Genomic DNA, 24450 nt, shown 5'->3' with positions numbered 1-24450 from the left:
GGCGGTTGTCGCGCGCCTCCCTCACTCAGGAACAAACATCCACCCTGTTCGGTCCGCACCAACGGACTTTCCAGGAATCCTACCAGCGGCCAATGGGTGAGCGGGGGCGAGCGTATCGTCCAATCGGTGAGCCGTTATCTGGAGTGGGCGGGGGTTCGCGTTTGATCGATGGGCGCAGCGAGCAATGGAAGTGGAGACAGCGCATGATGGAAGGTGCACTGTGGCCAATGGGCGTGACGGAAAGCGCACGTTGGTGAGGGATTGGGCCGGTGGGCGACCAATGAGCGACGGGCGGGCGGGGTTGCGCGAGGTGGTGTTGTGGGGGGCGGGGCGGTTTTTTTTAATAACCGGAGCCGAGCGGCCGGGAGGGTTTTTTTTTTCCTCCCTCGTCCGTCGCCGTCCCGTCGGTGATTGCTCCCCCCGCTCCCAACCCCCTTCCCGAGCCCGGCCGGCTGGCTGGAAGGAAGGTGGGCAGCACCATGGACGGGCTGGCCGTGGAAGTGCGCGGCTCGAACGGCGCTTTTTACAAGGTGAGGGGAGCGGCCGGCGGATCGGAGCCCCAGCGCCGAGAGAGAGAGCGAGCCAACTCCAGACGCAGGCTGCGGCCTAGTGTCTGAGGGCCGGGCCCAAGATGAGCCTGTCGCCTTCAGGCCGGAAAGGGGGGAGGGGGGGGTGGCCGAATGGGGGACGAGAACCAATGTGCCCTTAGCCTCTGTCCGCGCCCCCCCACCCCTCTCTATCCCTTCACTCTTCACCCCTTCCCACCCCTTCCCTCTTCTTCCTTCCTTACTTCCCCACCACCCCCAAAATCTGCCTCCATCTCCCTCTCTTTCCCACCCCCCCCCCCCCCCATCACAGCCCTTCCCCTTCCAGCAATCTGACTCCTTCACACCCACCCCACACACACCCCCCACCCCCCCGGACCGATCTCCCTCCTTCACCACCCCCAGCCCCCCTCTCTTTTCTCTTTCTCCTCCCCGCCCCCCCACCCACCCCAATTCTGAACTCCCTCCTTCACCCTTCTCTCCCCCTCTCCCCCCCCCCCCCCGGACCAATTTCTCCCCCTCTCCCCCCCCCCCCGGACCAATTTCTCCCCCTCCCCCTCCCCCCCCCCCCGGACCAATTTCTCCCCCCCCCCCCCCCGGACCAATTTCTCCCCCCCCCCCCCCCCCCCGGACCAATTTCTCCCCCCCCCCCCCCCGGACCAATTTCTCCCCCCCCGGACCAATTTCTCCCCCCCCCCCCCCCGGACCAATTTCTCTCTCTCTCTTCCCCCCCCCCCCCCCTCCCCGGACCAATCTCCCTACTCCACCTCATCACCCCCACCCACCCCCCCACTGCCCCTCCGGACCAATATTCCTCCTGCACCCCACCAACCCCCCCCCCCCCCCCCCAAACCCCGGACCAATTTCTCTCCTTCACCCCCGTCCCCAGGACCGATCTCTGTCCTTCACCACCCCCATTCTCCTCTCTCCTCCCTCTTTCCCCCCCCCCCCCCCCCCCCCCCAGGAGCAATCTCCCTCCTCCTCTCCCCTTCACCCATCCCACCACCCCGGACCAATCAGGTGGCCCTGAATTATATGAAGCTTTGTGTTGGATCTGCACCATCCATGAAAGTGGGAGTATTCTGTATCTTGTGGTGCGGATTTGGGAATCGGGAGACTGGAATGGTTGGGTTGGCTTTGTCCTGTTTGTTTTCGAGATAGGATATACTGGGTGCTTTTTGACACCTACCTGATTAAAGTTACTGTTGCTCTAGCACAGCTTGGCTAGAGGTTCTACCAGTTCTGTACTTTAGTATTGCAGATGGAAGTCAAGCCCTCTAATCTTTACTGAGTCCAGTGCGTTCAGATATTTCTTGATACCATGTGTGAATTGAATGAACTGAAGTCTGGCATCTGTAATGTTCGGAGATTGATGGATCTTACAAATGTTGCAAGCAGGAGGTGGCTATTTGGTGCTTTGAGCCTTCTTTGATCTTGTCAATAAGATCATGACTCATCTGCCTTTTTCAGATTCCACATTCCATGTACTTTGATAATGCTTGATTCTCCCACCTAACAAGAATCTGTCTCAAAGATATTTTAGTGACCTTGCCACCACCTCGGGCAGACTTACAATATCATACAACACTGGGTTTCTCCTCTTCAATGTCTTAAAAGTTTGACCCCTAGTTGTTACAGATCTGTCATCTTGAGTTGCAGCAGTCTGAGGTACAGGAATACATAGTGCTGTAAGGGTAACCAGGAATTCTGACCCAGCTGCACTGCAAGAATACAATATATTTCCGAGCCAGGATGGTGTGAAGCTTGAAGTGGGGTGTTTCCTTCTGTCTGGCTTCCCTCATCCTTGATAGACAACCTATAACCGTACTAAGGAGCTTTGGTGGATAGTACACTATTATGCATTGGTGGTGGAGGGTGTGGATGTGGTGTCAATCAAGCAGGTGCTTTGTCCTGGATGCTGTCAAGCTTGTATTGTTGTTGCTGCACCCATCTAGTAAGTGGGAAGTATTCCATCACCCTCCATAGAGTCTTGTGCCTTTAGAAGATAGTGGATAGGCTTTGGAGATTCGGAGGTAATTTACTTCCAAGACGCGCAGCCTTGACTTGCTCTTGTAGCCACCGTTTGGTGCTAGTGTTCAATTTCTGGTCAGTGGTAACCCCCAGTGCATTATGAGGGATTTGGCAATGGCAATGCCATTACACTTCAAAGGAAAGTGAGATTTGCTTTTGTTTTGAGATAGTGATTGCTTGGTATGTGTGGTGTGAATGTTATTTGACACTTGTCAGCCGGAGTTTGGATATTGTCCAGCTCTTGCTGCATTTGCGCATGGACTGTTTCAGCATCTGAGGAGCTGTGAATGGTGTTGAACATTGTGCAATCGTCAGCAAATACCCCCATATCTCATCTTGGGATTTGTGGAAGGTTGTTGAAGCAATTGAAGGTGGTTGGTCCTCAGACTGTACTGAGGAATTCTTTGCTCTTGTTTGTGCAGTTGATGGAGGCTAATTGCAACGTGATTGAGTAGGAACTGGAAAAATTAGATTGGAGTGGCTGTTTGAGGGTAAGTTCATATCTGACACACATCTGATCAACTTGGAATGTTCCTGTCGGGATGAAAGATAGGATGGCATGATCCTGAGATGTTGCACGACAAGCCATTGAAGTTAGTCGAAAGAGAAAAAGAAGTATATGTAAGGCTGAGGAAACAAATCCGACAAGCCCTTGAGAATAAAGGAGGCAGAAAATCTTAGAAAAGATACTAGGAGGGCTAGCATAGACCAAGGGAAATGTCTTTGGCAAATGGGACTAAGGAGAATCCCAAGGTATTTTATACATAGAAGCATGAGGGTAGCTCAGGAAAAGGTAGCTCTACACAAGGATAAAAGTGGGAATTTGTTGAACTAAAGGAAATGAGCTCCTTAATGCATACTTTGCATTGGTATTCACTGAGTCAGACATGGCTGATAAGTTTAGGGAGAGTTATGTTGATATTGAGGTGGTGCTGGATGTATTGATAAGTGTGAAGGTGGATAATTCCCTAGGTTTTGATGAGATCTATCCCTGGATACTGAAGGTGGTGAGGGAGGGCATTATTGGGACCTTGACAGATCTTTGTATCCTCTTAAGCCACAGGCAAGGTTACAGGAGACTGGCAAATAGCGAACGTTCCTTTGCTTAAAGGCAACAAGGATAGCCCAGGATGTTATAAGCTGGTGAGTCTTATCAGTAGTAGGGAAATTATTGGAGAAATTCTTAAACTGGCTTTACTTGGCATTTGGAGAAGAATGGACTTATTATGGATTGTCAGCATGGCTTTATTTGGGGGAAGGTCTTTCTCTCAAACCTAGTTGAGTTTTGAGTCACCCTTCCCTCACCTCCATGTTTGAACTAATGCTGCAATGAGTTTGGAACTGAGTGGTGCTCAATTTGGATTCAGCCAGATCAATGAGCTGGTTATTGCTGACCGAGTGCTGCTTGATCACACTGACCCCTTCCATCACTTTACTGATAATGAGGAGTAGGTTGGTCAGGTGGTCATTGGCTGGATGAATTTGTCCTGCTATTTGTTATGGAACATCCTTGGGTAACTTTCTATGTTCTTGGGTAGATGCCAGTGATGAAGGTATATTGGAACAGCTTGACTAGGGATGTGGCTAGTTCTGGCACCAGTGTTCCTCAGTACTATTACCATAGTATTGTCTGGGTTCAGTGTTTGCAAGATCCAGTGTATTCAGCCTTTGAAGATTGTTGCATCCTTACCTTGTGCGCTGATACACTGGGCTCCCTCAGCAGTTTAAGGATGGGCATTTGTGAAGCCACCTCATGTCCACCAACATTCCCTATCTGTGGCAGAGCTGAGGGGCTTGGATCTAATTTGGGCAAGGAATAATTCAGTATCACTTGCTGCCTACGTTGTTTGGCTCAAGAGTGCCCCAATGTTATAGTTTCACCAGGTTGGCACTTCCATTTTTAGATATGCCTGGTACTCTTCCTGATATGGTCTCTTTAGCTCATTGAGCTAGGGTTGATCCTCCTGGCTTGATGGTAATTGGGAAGACTCAATGTTCATATTTGATCTGAAACCCTGAGAATTCATGGGGCCTAGAGTTCATAAGGCATGTTTCTTGTGACTGTAAACCACTGTGCCATCGTGGTTCTCCCAGTTTTGGTACTGACTCCCAGATGTTAGTAAGGAGGAATTTGCTGTGTTGATAGGGCTGAGATTGCTGGTGCCTTTGATCAATGCCAGTAGTCCGGTTTAATATGAGAATTTTTAGGTTGATTTAAGCGGGCAACCATGTCGGTGGAGGGTCTGGAATCACATGTAGACCAGACTGAATAAAGATGGCAGATTTCCTTTCCTAAAGGGCATTAAAAGGCAGGTGTGTTTCTGCAACAACTGTTGTCATGGTCTCCTTTTAATTCCGAATTCTTTGAATTCACTTTTTACTATCTATCCTGGTGGGATTCAGACCCACATTATCTGGATCCTTTGATTACTAATCATCATCTTTAGCCCAGTACAGTTACCAGTATACTGCAGTACACTTGGGTGATGAAATTCAAATTAGTGTTGTTTACTGGAATGATTGTATTCTTTCAAGGAATGTGGGTGTTGCTGATTAGGCCAGCATGTTATTTACCAGCCCTTGTTGCCCTGGGTGAGCTGCTGCATTGAACTGTCGCAGTCTGTGTCATAAAGAGCCCCTAACAGTGCTTTTGAGGGTGGGGTTGGGGGAGTTCCAGGATTTTGACTAATCATGAAGCAACAGACAATATATCTCCAAGTCAGGATGGTGACTGGCATGGAGGGGAGCTTCCAGATGTTGGGTGTTCCCATGAGTCCGCTGTCCATGGTCTTTGATTCGTTGAGGCTGTGGGGTTGGAAGAGGATTGGTGAATTGTTGCAGTGCATTTATATAGGGTGCATGCTGTCACTGTTAAATTGACACCTTTTCTGATGCTCTTTTGTGAAGTACATCTGCTTTCCTGCTTACGTAAAAAGGGAGAGTCTTCTGTAGTGATCACTGTTTTCACCTCTTCCTCAGTTTTGCTTCTGGAAACTTGCATGTGCCATGAGCCTATCAGAGTACAGAAAGAGATCATCCACCCCATTGTGCCTTCTCTCAATTTTGGTGCATTGGATGTCTGCATTGCTCAGGAAACAGTCTTCTACACCCATGAGAATTAATGTACCACACTGACTGCTGATTAGTGCAGCTTGGCACTCCTCCAACCTGGATCCGATGGGAATTGGGATGCTGAAGGCGACACAGTTGGAAGATCTCAGATCGCCAAGTGGCTGGAGTGGGTTATGGACTTGGAGAAGGCTGTGGGTCTGGATGGGGAGGGAAGTAAGGCAATGGTTGCGCAGCTGGAGGGAGGATGAGGTCATGGAGGGATTGAAAACCAGGATGAGCATTTCAAAATAAGGGCTTGTGACAGGTGAAAGGGACTTTTGGAAGTTAAATTCTAAACCATGAAGTGTGTAGCCCCCACATACACAGCACTTACTGGCTGAAAGGTGTGGATGTGGAATTGAGCTAGTGTGTGGCTGGGCCCTGAGAGAATCACTCTGTTGTACTGCGTGGCTGGCTCCCTAATCTTACTATTGTGATATTTTCTTCGTCTCTTTCCGTCTCTTAGTGAATATTGTTTGAGGCCCACAAGAGGTTTCCAGAAAACCACCTCATTCTTTGTGCAATGACATGAACGTTTGTCCGCACACTTCCTAAATATGGGACATGTTAATGTCCCTGAAGCTCTGTGCTGCAGAGCTGAAGCAGCCCTGTTATTTAAACAAATCAGCCCTGTTTTTGCTGCATCTAGCTTCTTGTTCCATAACATGCACAAATCTTTATCAGATAACGTCTGATATTGGATGCAGACAACCAGTGTGTCCCTGCATATTTCTGAGCAGAGTTTGTCGATGGGCCGATTATTTTTAGCCAACGGACATGATGCTGAAGCTTGGTCTGGGCAGAGTTCCAACCATAATGGAGCTTCCCTGTCCAGGGGAGGTGATGGTGTAGTGATATTATCTCTAGACTGTTAATCCAGAGACCCAGGAAATGTGCTCAGGACCTGGGTTCAATTCGCACCATGGCAGATTGTGACACTTGAATTCTGTGTTTTTTTTAAAAAACTAGCATTAGGCATCTAATAATGACTGTGAATGGATTGTCGGAAAAACCGATCTGGTTCACTAATGATAACAAGGCATATAGCTGGATGAACACAGCAGGCCAAGCAGCATCAGAGGTGCAGGAAGGCTGACGTTTCGGGCCTAGCCCCTTCTTCCAGAAAATGAAGGTGGGTCTAGGCCTGAAACGTCAGCCTTCCTGCTCCTCTGCTACTTGGCCTGCTGTGTTCATCCAGCTCTGCACCTTGTTATCTCAGATTCTCCAGCATCTGCAGTTTCTAATGACCTGCAAACTGCCATCTTTACTGACTCTGGACCCATAGCAATGTAGTTGATCCTTAACTGCCCTAAGGGACAGGCAATAAATGCTGGCCTCACCAGAGGCACCCTCAACCCCATGAATAAATAAATTTTAAAAACTTACTGTTGAGCCCTGAACCTGATTCTGCCTCGAGGCCACTTTGAAGCTATAATAAGGATCTTGCTGGTGAAAGGGTTAAGGCCTTGGAAGTTCTAGTTCTTGAATCCACCTTGATCATGTGCTGCATTGCCATCCTTTGTAAAGAGCTTCTGAGAATGGAAAGTAGTCTGCAATTTGACACTCAGGATAACTTTTGTAATGCTGCACCTGAGTATTGGTTTGTGAAGTTTCATGGATTATTTTTCATTCATTTTGAAGTTGATGCATTTCTGATTGAGAGATTGCCCCTGGACTATAGTTACAGGGTGTTATGCTCTGAGATGGTTTGTTTACCTTTGGATTTTAAAAAACCTTGGTGACTGTGTTGAAGGGAATTTGAACAGGCTTCAGGGCTTCTAAAAGTCTTCTGCTTTGATACTCCCCCAAGTGCTAAAATGTTTTGTTTTCCAAACCGGTTCTATCTGCATTCACTGCCCAGCCAGTATTGTTGACTTGGGGTGGTTTGAAAAGTTGTTGTTAACTTGTAACATGAAATCCAATCTAGGTGTAAGTGCTTTGTTTCATTGTTGACTAAACTGTTGAAACTGCAGTCCTGTAGTTTGTTGTCTGCCCGCTTCATTTGAATTGTGGTCCTGTGACTTCAGTTGAGTTATCCTGTACCTTCTCAAAGTAATGGTTTTAAAACCAGGAATTTTTAAACTATACTGGGGTCTCAAATTCTCTGCTAAGTGTGTTATTAAATTGATATTTTAAGAACTTTCATTGAACCTTGTGAAATAATGCCTGTGTCCTACAAAAGTAAAGCCTCTTGAAGTCTTAGAGTATCTCACTGAATTTGTGGGGATGAGTTGACTAGTAATCTGTTTGTGCTTATCATCTTAAAGTATAAATAAGACGAAGATATTCAGCCCTTCAAGGCTTTTCCACAACTCACATCGTGGCTCAACCTCGAGCATCTGCTTTGGTTTGATCACCTTTTTTTAAAACTAACACCCAAGTGTCACTGGATGTGACAATGTTTATTTCCCACTTCTAGTTGCCTTTGGTGGTGATGTGCGTGGCATGTTGCGTTCCATTTGGTGTCAAAACATTCACAATGCTATGAGGGATGGATTTCCAGGATTCTGACCCAGAGCCGCTAAAGAAACTCTGATATTTCCAAGTCAGAATGGTGTGTGGCTTGGGGATCTCGGAGATGCTGGTGATTCCCAATAGGAGTATTTCATCACACTTCTGACTTATGCCTTGATGGTGGATGGAAAGGTTTTGAGGTATCAGGAGATGAGTTATTTGCTGCAGAATTCCTCGCCTTTGGCCTGCTGTTATAGCCAGTGTTTAAATGGCTGTTTCATTTCATCTTCTGATCATGGCTGCCTATGATATTGATAATGGGGGATTCAGTAGTAATGTTAAGGGATGATGGTTTGATTCTGTTTTTTTGTTGGTGGCGATGGTAATTGCTTGGCATTAGTTTGACATGTGTTGCTTTTCATTTGAGTCCAATCTTGTAGCATCTGAACATGAATTGCTTTTGTATCTGAGGAGTTGTAGATGTTGCTGAATGCTGTGTAATCGTTGGTGAATGCTGCTCCTTGCTCCCTCCATGGAGGTATGATCATTGAAACACCTGAAGACATTTGAACCTAGGACACTACCTTGAGTAATTTGTGCAATGATATCCTCGAGCTGAGATGACTGTCCAGTGACCACAATCGTCTTCCTTTTGTCTGACTCCAACTAGCAGGGAGGTTCTCTGCAACTTCCCATTGACTCAAATTTTGCTAGGGCTCCTTGATGCCACACCTGGCCTGTGGTCAAATGTTACCTTGTCAGAGCAGATGTTCTCACCTCCCCTGTGAAGTTCATACCTCTCAAATCATTAATGATGACAATGGTGGGTATCTTCAATTGTTGTAAAACCTGTCTGGCTCGCTGTCCTTTCAGGAAGAAATCTCCAAGCCTTTCTTGGTCTGTTCTGCATATGAGTCCAGGACTGCAGCAATATGATTGATACTTAACTGTCCTCTGAAATGGCTAAGCAAGGCATTGAGTTCAAGGGCAATTGGGAGCATGGAACATTGATTTCCATGGAAAGATGGAACAGTGCTGATGCTGAACGGCTATGCTTATAGCACTTTGGCCCTTCCCCTTTTTAAACTCTTCCTGAGAGTAAGATGTGCAGCTAGTCCTGGCAACCTCAAGCTTGAATTTGAGGGGACAGGTGGATGAAAACTGTTAAATCAGCTGGTCTTAAAACCTTCAGAGCTACGTGTGATGTAATTTCATTTAACTGCAGACTAAGAAAGGTAGTGATCCCTTTGGTCTGTTCTGCAGTCTTGTTGGCCATCAAAGCCACATCTTTTTATTCCTAACTCTATCTAATTCCCAAATAGATAATCTCAAGTTGTGTCCCAATTTGTCTGGAATGCAGGAGTATGTTTTTTTCCTGTATGAAGATTAACTGTACCTTTGACTTTTTTGGTTCAGATTTCTACGTGCAGTCACCATCCCACCCCCTCATGAAGAATGTCCATTAATTGTTAAATACCTGTGGGGTTCTCATGGCTCTTCCCCCCCCCCCCCCCTCATGAGATGTCACGTGCTCTCACTTTTGCTCCCTCTCACTTTGCACTCTTGCAGCTTCCTGCTCTCCACCTGTCTCTCATGCAGGCTCTTGTTCTAAGCCATTGCTTAAAATATATCTGAGACGCAGCACACACCCTCCCTTCTCAGTTTATTCCATGGCTTTCTTTTGGGCCCACTCAGTATTCCTGCAGACTATCTAAATGTGCATTGCTTTCTTCACCCTCCAAGTCTGTCTTGGATGACAACAATTTCTAAGATAAAAATGAAATGCTGGAGAACTTTAGTCTGGGCACATTTCTAGAGAATGTCAACGTATCGAGTCTGTCAGTTGAACTCCGAACTGTGTTCCTTTCTTAACAGATACTGTCTAGCCTGTTGTGTTTCTCAAGCACTTTGATTCATCAGATTTCCAGCATCCTCTGTACTTTGATTTTAATATTTTAGCAGATGTGTGGGAGCACCACCTGCAAGGTGTCTGAGCCACCCACCTGCCTGGTTTGGGCCTGTCTCTCCATTTCTTCCGTCGTGGGGTCAAATCCTGACATACCCTTTCTAATGGCAATGTGGGTCTGCCTACAGCACATGGACTGTAACAGTTCAAGCCTCTGCCGTCTTCTCCAGGAAAAATGGGAAATGCTGACCAGTGAAGCTGATACCTTGCGAAGGAATTCTTAAAAATTCTAAGAATTGATTTCAGTCATGTCTGTTCCAGTAACCAGTGTGGCTGCTTTATGTAATGCCGGGATCCAGTTATGTGGTTTCCCATTTTAAAATGGATATTGATAATGGTGAACACTGAGAAGCCTCCAACAATGTTTCTAGTGGAGCCTAGTGCAAAGTGAAATAAGATGCGTAAAGGTACTCCACGTTCAATGAATGGAGGTACTTGCCGGTTATGAATATATACATGTTTAACGAGTTAAGTATCAGAATTCCTGCTGATATTGCAGGTTAGAAACACAACCAGGGCCAAACACTTAGAATTGTGCAGCTTTGTTTCTGCTCTGTCCTGAGTTTGCAGGCATCCAGTGTAGTCATTTGTCTATTATATACTCCAACATGGGGATGATCTGAGCTCTGGGTAAGATTCTAATCTTGCTGGCTGCTCCCATGAATGATGGGCATTTGGTGGGCCACTGGAGGGAAGGAAAGTGAATCAGTTGAGGGCAGGGCTACAATTCAGCAAGTAGCTGTTACCTTGTATTCAGGCAAATCACACAGTGAAATGGCCCAGGAGAGCGCATGAGGTGTGGAGATGTGGAATTGGGGCAGCTGGAATTTGAAAAAGTTGCAAGCGGGTTCACACTGTCATCCTGAGCTGTTGGGAGGTGCTACTGTCACGTCTGGGTTCAGGAGGTGGTAGATATTTTTAATCAGTGGCATGTGTAATCATGACATGAAGTAAATAGGCTTGTAATGAGGAAAAGAAGAAAACGCAAGTTGATGCAACTGTCTGTTTTTAAAAATTAGCTTGCCTAAAGGCAAAAAGTTAAGTCTGCAAAGCACGTATGCCCGCTGTAAATTCCTACATGTCTGAACATAAACGGACATCCAGTGTGTCAAATTCTTCCCCTATTTTCCATCTGTTCTGCTGTCCTGTCTGTAACCATGGCAATGTGGTACTAGGCTCCCTTTCACAGACGTTGTAAAGCGGGCGATTAGTCAAGCTGAGACAGTCTTGTATCTAGTGGAGGGAGTGAAAGCCTAGTTGAAAAGGGGTTGTCAAGTCCCAACTGCTTGACTTCTCTGTTTGCGTTACTCCTGAAAAATGCTATCCTCTTTTCAGGGTTTGACCGATGACATTGTGCACATCACACCACTGGTTCACAAAGTGACTCTGTCCAAGCAGCACTTCATTTAAAATTCGGGGTTTTGTACCTAAGATTGTGCCTTTGTCACCTGTGCAAGAGTATAGAGAAAAATGCATAATAAAACCTAATTCTAGTTCTGTACTGATGCTTTTTGTGTATTGTGGGATGCTGCTATGTTAGTGGAATAATGTCACGAGAAGTTACAGATGAAGTTATTTGTGCGGTATCTGAACCAAGCTAGCTGTGGTTAAACAATGTTGCACATGCCTGCGAGTTGGGTTATTAATTTCCCCTCTTCCTTGCTTTCACTTTCTCCCTGATGTATCTTGATGCCAAGCCAGACTGATTTTATAACCTCATAAATTAAGTCTACAGGCTGTTTGGGAAATGAATATCGCTGTTCAGCCAATCCACTGTTCCATTCCAGTCATCCATGAACAAATTGAGTTGAAGGGGGTGGAAGAAAGCCTTTAATTTCTGTAACCTCTTTCATAGTCTGTACACTGTACAGTGCTTTGCAGCTAGTGAAAGCTTGTACTATTGTAATGGAGGAAGTGGAACAGCCAGTTTGTGCACGCTGCAAGCTCACCTGTCTCTGCACTACCACATTGGCTGTTGAAGCCCTCATCCATCTCATCGATACCTTTCGACTTTGATTGTTGCGAAGCATCTGGCCAACTTCCTTCTGACCTGCGTTTGAACTCGTTCCTAAACTCCGCCTGTGTCCTCACTCTCATCAAGTTCTCATGATGCCAGTGCTGCTGATCTGCACTGGTTTTTCGCTTGGATATGCCCCAGCTTTAAAATTTGCTTCCTGGTTTTCAAGGTGATGTGATGGCATGGTCGTATTGTCACTAGACTATTAATCCAGAGACCCAGTATTGTTCTGGATTCAAATCCAGCCATGGCAGATGAAATTTGTCATCTAACGACAACCATGTTGGTTGTTGGAAAAACCTATCTGCTTCCCTAATGTCCTTTTAGGGAAGGAAACTGCCACCCTTACCTGGTCTGGTCTACATGTGACCCAAAACCACCGCAGTGTGGGTGACTCTTGGATGGGCGATAAAATGCCGGCCTGGTCAATGTCACCCACGTCCTGTGAATTAACTTAAAAAGGAAAGGCATGCACCACCTGATCTGCAAATCCCTCTAGCCCTTGTCTTTTAACCAGAGTTTGGCTTTTGTTATAATGCAGCATGGTGTCAAATTGTGGTCACACTCCTAAAGATTCAGGGGAAGCTTTTGTACATTAAAGGAGCTATGTCAGGGAAACTCCCCTCTCAAATAATAGAATTGGCCTTTTGTGTCTACTTGAGATTGCAGACAGTTACTTTGGATTGATCTCGTACTGTGGATGAGTATAAGGGAACTCCATTTTAATATCTTTTAAATACAAGAATTTTAACTAACTGGCTTTCTGGTGAGCTAAGCTGGTTTGAACGCAAGTGCGACTGGGAAATAATTCACTTTGAGGCCTGAAGGTGTCTGGAAGTTTTTCTTTATGTAGCAGTGAGCTTAATGTATAGATATAGGTTTCTGTACCTGAGACAACTGCCAACTGTAAATGATTAGTCTTCATGCCTGAGATGGAGTGTAATTGTCTGTGATTAGTCAGAGATAGCTATTGTTGTTTAAAACAAATCTGGAAGGAAGTCCATGGGTATGTAATCACAAACTTGAACCAGTGGTCTAGCCCTTAACCTACTAATTTGCTTCATTACCCAGCACAATTTCTTATACTCCTATGTTTGCCTCTGGTAATGCCTTGCCTGTTTTGCTTTGAACCGTTCAGAATACTTTCTCTCTTGCTGGCAGAATATTGAGTAGTAAATGTTCTGGCATAAACTTATTTCTGGACCCCTGATATGGCTAAATGTATGACTGGTGTTAGGTAGATCTTGTCTGTGACCCCTGTCCTATTCTGGTTACTGCTGAGATTAGCTTTGAATCAAAGGGGAAAATTATGTTGCTTAATCCAAATCTTTCATTCTTGAAATGAGATTGTGTCACTGTTGGAGCGTCCCTTAGGGAATGTTGATTGGATTAATCCAGTGAGAAATTCTGGCAGATGAATCTGAATGTGAGGGTATGAAAAGTCATCAGTTTTGATGTAAACTGAGTGCTTAGAATATTTTCTGATGTTTTAAACTCAGGAACCAGAGATTTAGCACATGTCAAACATGTGAATGGACCATAGAAAATTGGCTTTTATCTCAAGGGGACTGTATACAAAGGGGAGGAAGTGATGCTAGTTTTATAGCAGGCCCTTCTGGAGTAGCTGGATTCAGTTCTGGGTCCTGCTTCTTGTGAAGGAGCTGTTGGCTTTGGAGGGTAGGCAGAGCAGAATCACAAGTATGAGCCTGAGGCTAAAAGTTGTGCATAGGTTCAGTTTGCACTCTCTCTCTCAGGCAGTCCAGAATAGAGGGCAGAGCCTCCTAAAAATAGAGCCAGCTGGCCAGGTGTTATTGGAATAAGGTGTAGAGCTGGATGAACACAGGCCAAGCAGCATCATTGGTGCAGGAAAGCTGCTGTTTTGGGCCTAGATCCTCCTTCACCATTTCTGAAGAAGTGTCCCGACCCAAGACGTCAGCTTTCCTGTTCCTCTGATGCTGCCTGGCCTGCTGTGTTCTTCCAGCTCCACACTTATCTCAGATTCCAGCATCAGCAGTTCTTACTATCTCTACAGTAAATTGATAGCGTTAAGGTCGCAGGATGGGGAAATCTAATAATCCATCACCCTCTGAAGAAATTGCTCCTGCTCCCCTCTGTGCCAAATGATCTATGCCTTTTATTTTGGAACTATGTCCTCTGGTTCTGATTTGAGATTGTTTTCTTCACCGCTCCCCCACCAACCCTTGCCCAATTTCTTCCCCCCCCCCCCCCCCCCCCCACCCCCACCAAAAAAAACAGAGGAACCGTCTTTCCTACAATGATGCTGTATGTCCCAGTAAGAATTTTGATTGCTTCAGTGAGATCACTCCTTTTTCTCCTAGACTTCATAGATTACAGGCTAGCATTCCAGGTATTGTACTCCAGCTGTGGGCCTTGGCTAGATTCTGTTGTTTTGCTGTTATGCAGGTATCCCAGCTCTGATTACCAGCCAGTATCAGCTTTCTAAAACTAGAATGTGGTTTGCTGGTGAAGGTGGTGCACACTTTTATTCTGAAGCTTCCAACTGTCGCTAACTTAGTGACAGCTGCTGTCCAGCCTCTTGAATGGATGACTGCTTGAATAGGACTCCCAGCATTAGCTAACATCTGTAGAATTGGATTGCTGAATTAGTGGGTGTTATTTGGAAGGGAGAATTCCTTTTGAGGAATATGAGAGATTGCAGGGAGCAGACATTTGATCCAGTTAAAGTCTCTCTGTTCCAGTTGACAGCTGGAGTTTTGTGAGAGATCCTTGAAGATGCTGATGTGTTTTCTATGCTAGATGTTAATTCCAGACCTTTGGTTGTGCTTTGCAAATTATTTTGCAGTTGCAAACATACTCCAGGAAAAGTGTGTGTAAAGATTCTGATTATTGTTAAATTGTAATTGAATACGGACACCTTTTGAGTCATCGGAAAGTGACGTTCTGACTGATCCACTGTGTGGCCTAGTGATCCTGATGGCCCACAGTAGAAACTATAATCTGTGCACTTACTGTACACACCTCATTGTTTATTCGCTCCCTTCTTTAATAGCAGTTGACGGATTAAAATTTACTGGGCATACCTTCGGTACAACTCCAGTCTTGTTGCAGCATTACAACTGTTCTTCTTTTTCCCCATCCCCACAAAATTCAATTGCATATGTTTTAAGTTACAGAACTAAGCTGGGTAGATGGAGTCAGGGTATAGGTCAGCCATGATTTAATTGGAAAGCTGAATTGGATGGTTGAATGTCTACCTCCTGGTATGACTTAATGACATCTGAAAGTTTACCAGCCCATTTGTGTGGGGTAGATTGTTATTTTAAAAAAAACCACATGCCTAACACTGATACCTGACACTGTTGTCATTGTTCAAATATCGAGATTAGTTTTCACCTTTCCTCTGTTAAATTTGGCACCAATTGTTACTCTAGCTTTAGCTTTGTTTCTGGCTTTGTATACGTGCATCATTGAAGCCCTGTTGTAGACCTGGGACTGCATGTCAGAGCTTTGGGGAGGGCCTGGACTAGAAACCAAGCTCTTCCTTTAATGCAATTTGCTGTTAAAAATTATTTTAGTAAATTTAATCATATCTGGATTAAATGCTGCTTTTTGCTTTTACAAAGTTTTACAGCCTATTCGTTACATTAGCGAAGGTGCGAATGGGAAGCTAATCTTTTCATCTTGTCTCTTGACACAATTGAAGAGTAGCTTTTCTATACCAGCTTCCCTCAAAAACCAAATCAAAACCAACCTAATCGCTTCCAGGTTAGCAGAGAGAAAAAGCGGGATCACAGTTTGCACTTTATTTATCCTTTGCCTTCTGTTTTAACACTGTCTCTTGCTGGAGAGACAGCACTAGGTGTTGACATTCTGTTTAAAAACATGTTGCATTAGCTTTCTGACATTTCAGAAGGAATTGTGTGGGAGTCCCTTCATCTTTCAGGTAGGGCAAAACAAAACCTTGATCACAGCTTTGATCATTCTTCAGGTTCATTTTGAGGTGTTTTGCTAAGTTGCCTCAATTCTCCAGCCAAACAGATTATCAGTAGGTATGCCTGCAACCATATTATTTATTTTTTATCTCTTTAATGTTCACTGCCATTAAAACGTGCTTCTTTTGCCTTTGTGCCAAACTCCCATGATAACCTGACCACTGTGGAATCAACTGCTGGGGAGGTATGGCCTAGTGATATTATCGCTGGACTGTTAGGGACTGGACAATAACCAGTTCCCAACCAGTGACATCCTCATCCTGTTAATGAATAAAGAGAATAAAACCTTCCTGACCTTTTTGTGGTCAGTCTGGACTTGCCTGGCACCTTCACGGTTTACCTGTACCCAGACACTGCGCTAAAAGGACAACGCACCCTGGCTGAATTTGTTCTTTCAAGTGGAACAGGCGATGGCCTAGAGCTATTATAGCTGGACTGTTAATCCACACACCCAGATAATGTTCTGGGGGCCCAGGTTTGAATCCTGCCAGGGCAGATGGTGGAATCTGAATTTAATAAAAATATCTGGAATTAAGAATCTAATGATGGCCATGAATCCATTGTTGATTGTCAGAAAGCAAAACCCATCTGGTTCACTGATGTCCTTTAGGGAAGGAAATTGCCATCCTTATCTGGTCTGGCCTACATGAGACTTCAGACCCACAGCAATGTGGTTGACTCTTAATTGTCCTCTGGGTGATTAGGGATGGGCAATAAATGCTGCCTAGTCAGTGACACCCTCATCCCATTAAAGAATAAATTAAGTTCAGCTCTTTTTAGCCAGATCCTAAATCAGATTCGAGCCCAAAGGTGGTTTTGTGTGGATTCTTAGAACTGTTTCAGCCTCTCTCTTGATTTTTGCCGTAAGAGGTGTTTACTAGGGTGATACTTGCTACTAAAATGTCTGCAGTGTCATATCAAATCCTCCCTTTTATTTTCTTGGGAGGATAGGGTATCTTAAATGCATTCCTGAAATTATTTACAAGGAATGCAATGGTGTGTAATTTAAGACAAGCCTACCATTTGACTGCAAATTTGTCATCTGGATTTCAGTGTGGTGCTCGGCAGGGCAGACTGAAGATGTCTAACCCCCTCAAGGCCTATGTTCACACAAAACTGTCAACTTGCAGCTGAGCTGTCAATCTAATTTTGTATCTGCGCCTGTATGTCTAAAACTCTGCTCACCAGTTAGAATTTGAAGTTTGAAATTATTGTATGATTAACTCCTTGTTGTACATGCTATAGGTGAGATGAGCCATTTCACCCTTCAATGGTGATCTGTCTCTGGCTTTCCTTGTGAACAGTGACCACACTTTTTCTCTCTGGCGCATCATGCACAGGAGGCTGAAGCTCAGGACGTTGGTTTCCTCTTTGTGCCATTTTGAGTTTGCTTTTGTTTGCTGACGCCTGTGTATGACTTTGTTTAACAGGAACACCACAACAACACAAATCTTTTTTAAAGCCTGAGGCTGATTCTATGCACTTCATGAATGGGCCTCTCCTCAGTGAGCCATTTTAAGTTCTTTATGAACTCTGTGTGGAACATTGATAAACTTGTGAATGGTTCTAGTTTAAACTAATCTTTTAACTCAGGGCTGCCTCTTTTCAAGTTTCATATTTGATCAATTTAAGAATCCATTTGAACTGATTGACCAGTGGTTAGATTTCACTATCAAGTCTGTATCAAGTAAATTTGACACCTAAGCTTGCGTTTTGGAAGCTTGACTGTGATGCATAATCCTTTCTGGGAATGGAAGGCTTCTCTCTCTAACAGTATCTGATTCGGTTAAAATTGTATCAGTGATAATGGGAACTGCAGAATCCAAGATAATGAAATGTGAGGCTGGATGAACACAGCAGGCCCAGCAGCATCTCAGGAGCACAAAAGCTGACGTTTCGGGCCTAGACCCTTCAGAGAGGGGGATGGGGTGAGGGTTCTGGAATAAATAGGGAGAGGGGGGGGGAGGCGGACCGAAGATGGATAAGGGAGAAGATAGGTGGAGAGGAGTGTATAGGTGAGGGGATAGGTCAGTCCAGGGAAAAAGGACAGGTCAAGGAGGTGGGATGAGGATAGTAGGTAGGAGATGGAGGTGCGGCTTGGGGTGGGAGGAAGGGATGGGTGAGAGGAAGAACAGGTTCGGGAGGCAGAGACAGGTTGGACTGGTTTTGGGATGCAGTGGGGGGAGGGGACGAACTGGGCTGGTTTTGGGATGCGGTGGGGGAAGGGGAGATTTTGAAGCTGGTGGAGGCTTGGGGACCGCTTTGCAGAATGCCTCCACTAGGTTCGCAGTAAACAACTGCACTTCCCAGTCGCGAACCATTTCCACTCCCCCTTCCATTCTTTAGATGACATGTCCATCATGGGCCTCCTGCATTGCCACAATGATGCCACCCGAAGGTTGCAGGAACAGCAACTCATATTCCGCTTGGGAACCCTGCAGCCCAATGGTATCAATGTGGACTTCACAAGCTTCAAAATCTCCCCTCCCCCCACTGCATCCCAAAACCAGCCCAGTTCGTCCCCTCCCCCCACTGCATCACACAACCAGCCCAGCCTGTCTCTGCCTCCCTAACCTGTTCTTCCTCTCACCCATCCCTTCCTCCCACCCCAAGCTGCACCTCCATCTCCTACCTACTAACCTCATCCCACCTCCTTGACCTGTCCGTCTTCCCTGGACTGACCTATCCCCTCCCTACCTCCCCACCTGTACTCTCCTCTCCACCTATCTTCTTTTCTCTCCATCTTTGATCTGCCTCCCCCTCTCTCCCTATTTATTCCAGAACCCTCACCCCATCCCCCTCTCTGAAAGGTCTAGGCCCGAAACGTCAGCTTTTGTGCTCCTGAGATGCTGCTGGGCCTGCTGTGTTCATCCAGCCTCACATTTCATTATCTCTGATTCGGTTAGCCTGTTTATGGCATGGAACCCCAATGGGCAACAACAGTTTATATTTAAATGTGCCACTTACCACATTGATGCATTCCAAGATGCCCTGCAACTGTTAACAATTTTGACATTGAGCCATTAAGATAGCTTACAGAAAGAAATTTTAAGGAACAGTTTAAAAAGGGAATTCCAGGCAACTGAATGCATCCTGCCCACGGTCAGCAGTCTGAACCTCGTGGACACTGTCCATCGGTAACAAGAGGAAGAAGCTACTTCACGTTTGTCTGAGTTTCTGAAAAGCCAAGCACTAATTCACATGAAATTAGGCATTGCGATGGAGTGGGCTTGTTGAGTTTACAATTGGGAAGAGACAAGAGACTTAATAACCAAGATGAGAATTTCAGACTTTGTTTAAAGTTGTCAATCTGGAGGTAAATGCCAACCTCTGTGGGTTGTTTTTAACCTGAAAAGAGGTGGTTAGCAGGTTAACACTGACCTCAACAAATTAAAACCCATCTGTTGTTGTGTGGTGTTGGCTGTGGCTTGTTCTGACTCTTAGAAGCAAGGAGTTTGTTTCTGCTGGTGGGTGAAACTAGAATGAAGGGGCACAGCCTCAAAATAAGGGGGAGCATATTTAGGACTGAGTTGAGGAGGAACTTGCTCATCAGAAAGTTGTGAATCTATGGTATTCCCTGCCCAGAGATGCAGTTGAGGCCACCTCATTGAATGTTTTTAAGGCAAAGCTAGATTTTTGAACAGTAAAGGAGTTGAGGGTTATGGTGAGTGGGTAGGTAAGTGGAACGGAGTCCATGAAAAGATCAGCCATGATTTCATTGAATGTTAGCAGGCTTGAGAGACCAGATGGCCTGCTCCTACTATTTCTTATGTCATGTTCTTATCCTTCTAGTGTCAACTTTAATTTAGTCAATCGAATCTTTACAGCACGTTGCTGTCCAGGCTTCCAGGGGTGAGATGTTTGTCATGCGGTGTCCTTGGCTGTGAATTCAGTGGGACAGTGGGAGGTATGGTTTATGTCTGCTCTTCCTGGTAGAGGAGAGAACTTAGCTGCAATGATAAGTGATGTAGCTCTAACTAAAACTGGACTGAGGTGGTTTTGTGCAAGATGTTTGTGTTGTAAGGTTTGCCCACCCCAGTCCCAGACATTTTGATTCGCAGGTCAGCATGAGTGACAATAGCAGGAGGCCGGGGTGGGGGGCGTGGGGGGAGGGAGTGCCCTTGTCTTCTGTGCTGGTATTAGTGTGGTGTTTTGATTGGAATGCCTGAGGTTAGCAAAACATTGAAAGTCGATCCTTATATTTTGTCAGTTTTAAAAGAAAATTCCGTATTGAAAATGATCATGGAGTCTGAAAGGGCAGAAGCCGAGTAACGTAAATGAACAATTCCAAATAAGGTCCTGTCATAGATACTGGCATCTGAAGCCTCTCCGGTAAGATTACACCTCATGTCGCACCCACGTGGTAACCAGCCAGTGACAGTCATGTGTGTCTTGGACTGTTTGAGAAAGTATACACTCTTTTCTCTCCAGTGTAGTCTTGCTGCTGGACTTTTCCTTCCACTGGTAGAAGCTAAGCGGAGTCAGGGATGAGTATGGCATTGTGAAGTACAGCAGCGAGCAAACCTCAGTAAAGGGTTGGTTAGAGTTGCAGGCTGAAGCTTTTGTTTCTGGTTTATAACCTGCAGTTTGACAAGTGATTTCATGGAGAAATGAAAAGTTGTCTGCTCAGGAACCTCTCCTGAGCAATCAGTCTCTGAAACTTTGCAGAAAGTTTAATTTCTTGCTTAAATGCTCTGGAGAGCTTTAATTGATTACCAAGCACTATTATAGATTATCAAGCACTATTGTACTGAAAGCAAAACTGACTAGAGTTCCAGTCCTTGTGTCAGTTAAAATGATTGGCCAAATGCCTTGTTCCTGTGCTGTACTGTTCTATGTTCTGTCATCCTAGCCTCCCCTATCTCTGTAATCTCCTCTACAAACACCAGATACCTACACCCCTCCAATTCTGACTGACAGTGGCTTTAATTTTCTCAGAATTTGCAGCTAAACATTCAACAGCTCAGACCCTAGACTGAAGATCTGTCCCTAGGTTCCTCTTCCTACCCTGTTCCACCCTGCAAAAAAAGCTCTTGACACCCAACCCTTGACTAAGTTCTTGGTGCCCTGTCCTGAATGTTTCCATATGTCGCTCCAAGCTCATTTTGGTGTCCAGTTCTGTGGAGCATTTTGCATTGAATGCAGTAAAACAAGGTATCCCCTGTGGGTTAGTTTATCTTCTGCCTAAAAGGAAGACTGTTTTCATGAAGTGGACCTCAGTTTGAGAGAAACTGATGTTTGGCTTGTGCTGTGCTGTCCTGCACTGAAACTGATGTTAAGACAGGAGTGGGGCCCATATCATCCTTATTTAAGGAGGGATAGATGTGTATTGGAGGCAGCTCTGAAGATTGACTAGACTTTCTAAGGATGTAGTGTTGTCTGGTGAGGGGGGATAAAGGAAAGCTACAACATAATCAGCTACAGCTCAAAGTAAAAGGAAGAAGGGATCTTGCAATCCAGAGTTGGACTGGGAATAATTGGACTGAGCTTTGGAGGATTTAAATATGTGGATCTGAATTGCATCTCAACTGGCCTGGGGTCCCAACTGTTAAAGGATGGAGAAAGCTTGAAATCGCCATTGCATGGATGTCTATATGTAATGCTTGTCCAGGAAAGTATTGGGCAGACTGTCATACATTCCTGGCATTCTGCAGTAATTGAGCTTTTTCTGGTCAATAAACAAGGCAACACGAGATTTTCATTCTTCCACGGGATGTTTCTTGCCGTTAAGGCCAGCATTTATGTGCCCCTAACTGCGCTTAAGATCAGGCTGAGTTACTTTTCAGCTGCTGAGAGGTGTAGGTACACCTACCATGCTGTTATAAAGTGAATGTTGGGCTACAGAGTCTGTTTCTGAATTGGAGAACGAATGAGTGCTTCTGTCCATCTACACGTAGCTCCGATATCGAGGGCATCCATCATTGCAAGATCAGCTGACATAAAGTTGTCCAGTGCAGAAACAGGCCTTTGGTTCAACTCATCCTATACTGATCAGGTTTCTTAAACTGAACTAGTCCTATTTTCCTGTGTTTGACCCATATCCCTCAACTTTCCTATTCTTGTACCTGTTCAAATAGCTTGTGTTGTAATTGTACTTTCATCTGCCACTTTGGCAGATAAACCACTGCTTGTGGTTTTGGGTTTCTGTATCAGAAGGAATGGAACTGGTTGTGCCAAGCTGCTGGTCAGGTAGTGGTGATGGGAGTTAGGTCTGCAGCCTCTTTTGGCAGAGACCTGCTTTTAACACTCTTTCCTAGACTTGTCCCCGCTAATACAGTCAATTACCAATTACTGTCTCAGTATTTGCAGTACGAGAGCACCTAGCTAGTAGAATTGGAATTGAGCCTGGGATTTTGGGATGTGAATGTATGTGTTGAGGTTCAATCCAAGAAGGCTTACTGCTGTGGGTGACCTGTGGGCAGCATGGTGGCTCAGCGGTTAGTACTGCTGTCTCGCAGCACCGGGAACCCTGGTTTAAAGTCACCCTTTAAAGTGACTGTGTGTAGTTTGCACATTCTCTCCGTGTCTGCGTTCCTCCAGGTACTCCAGTTTCCTCCCACAGTCCAAAGATGTGCGGGTTAGGTGGATTGACCATGCTAAATTCCTCAGTGTTCTGAGGATTAGATCTGTTAGCCATGGAAGATGGAGGGTGGGAAGTGCTTCACAGGGTTGGTGTGGGCTTGTTGGGCCAAAGGGCCTGTTTCCACACTGTAGGGGTTGTGATTCTATGGAGACAGGATGAAGTGAGGAGTCTTAAGTATGAAATGACATGAGAATTACACATGCACGTCATGAAACAAAATGTGGATGCTGGAAATCTGAAACAAAAAATAAATGGCTGGAGAAACTCTGCAGGTATGATAGCAGAGCTGAAGGGTCATCACTGGACTCAATATTTAACTGTTTTCTCACCACAGATGCTGCCTGACCTGCTGATATTCTCCAGCAGTTTTTTTATACGAAATGGTTTCTGTCCTCTCTTTCAGGGATGCCTAGCTTGGTAAAGTGTGAAGGACTAATGAAAGGAAAAACAGCTGACAAACGTAGATTTCTGCAATGCCTTTCGTAGCCTTTGAAAACCCAAAAGAACCGGACAGCCCAAAGAACAAACCATGGCAGCTCGCTTGATCACTGTGGGATCTTTCATATCCATTTTGAATACATACACAAGGCTCTGCTTTAACTGCCATAAAAGATGGCACCTCTGACATCACTGCCTTGCCCTGTCATTTTGCAGGGTGATACTTGTTTCTGAAGACTTGCACTGTGTGTAATGTGGGAGGAGGGCAGTGAATTTGAAGATACAGCTATTAACACTCTGGAAATTAGGTCTGAACTGAAAGTGACTTAATGAGTGGCAAATACATGATCTGATCAAAGAAGTATTTACTTCTCATCAAACTTATTGGGGATTTACTGAACTGGAATAAATGCAGTGATGGCAGAAAGCCTGCCTGGTATAATAGTCATTTGTGTTATGTCCTGAGTCGGGTTGGCTGAGACACTTGACGGTGGTAGGAATGATTTGGGACAGTGAATAATTCTCTCGACAGGCTATAGTCTGTTCTAAACACAGCACTTTCTACTTACTTTTGGACTGACTAGGAATTGTACCCCCTCCAGTGCTTCTATATGTTCCTGGGTGAGAAATAAGAAAACAGTATTAACTTTGTCAAGAACCATTCTTCCTCAGTTGCAGGATACATGCAGTACTGACCTAGAGTAATGTCACTAGTTGTCACCATGATTGAATTTGGGAACAATTTATTGGGTAAAATCTTGGTGTTCTGGTGTAATGTAGATTGGTGCAGTGGGTTGCCCCTGCCTCTGAATCAGAAATTCCAGGTTTGAGTCCCACTCCAGAAGTTGACAACCAAGCAACGTGTGTTTACATTGTGGCCAAACTAGTTCAAGATCAAATTGTAAATCTTCCCAGTGCACACCAGTGGCAGGCAGTAAGCGAGTGGCCAAAGGAAGATCAGGGTCTCTGCTTTCTCTGTCCACGGTTCAGGGCTACACATGCATGTCATTGTTTATATTGCCATGGCAATCTGGTCTCCCTAGGGGCCAACTGGATGGACAGCCACTGTATTAAAAGCACAAAGTGCAGTCCTCATTTTAGCTGGAATGGTTTCACAACCTGTTGTGGTGTGGGTCAGACCTGCTCGTGGAACACTCCTTTGGGTATGAAAACCATACAGCGTGTTGAGTTGGAGGTTCATGGGTTAGTTTAGGAGAGCCTGTGATTCTGTTTAACTAGCAAAGCTGTACCCCAGTGGAGTCAGGGTTTTTTAGAATTCCCCTCGTCACTGGGTTTGTCCAACTTGCTTAACTTGTCTTTCATAAGCAAAA

At 45.2% G+C, this 24450-nt stretch overlaps 1 protein-coding gene across 4 annotated transcripts in view; it reads left to right on the top strand.

The window, feature by feature from the left end:
• Window positions 1–338: 338 nt before the first annotated feature.
• LOC125448742 (RNA-binding protein FXR1-like) overlaps window positions 339–24450 on the top strand; it is a 64621-nt gene continuing 40509 nt past the window's right edge. For 3 of the 4 annotated variants that reach the window (XM_059642548.1, XM_059642547.1, XM_059642546.1), the window contains exon 1: window positions 339–530. In XM_059642548.1, the coding sequence (XP_059498531.1) occupies window positions 480–530 (51 nt within the window). In that variant the 5' untranslated portion in view covers window positions 339–479. Of the gene's footprint in view, window positions 531–23184; window positions 23232–24450 lie in introns of those variants that run through there. The other variant, XM_048524235.2, reaches the window with a different exon arrangement.

Source organism: Stegostoma tigrinum, chromosome 45 (assembly GCF_030684315.1).
Source record: "Stegostoma tigrinum isolate sSteTig4 chromosome 45, sSteTig4.hap1, whole genome shotgun sequence".
NCBI classification, from domain to species: domain Eukaryota; kingdom Metazoa; phylum Chordata; class Chondrichthyes; order Orectolobiformes; family Stegostomatidae; genus Stegostoma; species Stegostoma tigrinum.
Note: the sequence above shows the minus strand (reverse complement) of the source record. Positions and strands in the feature narration are given on the sequence as shown.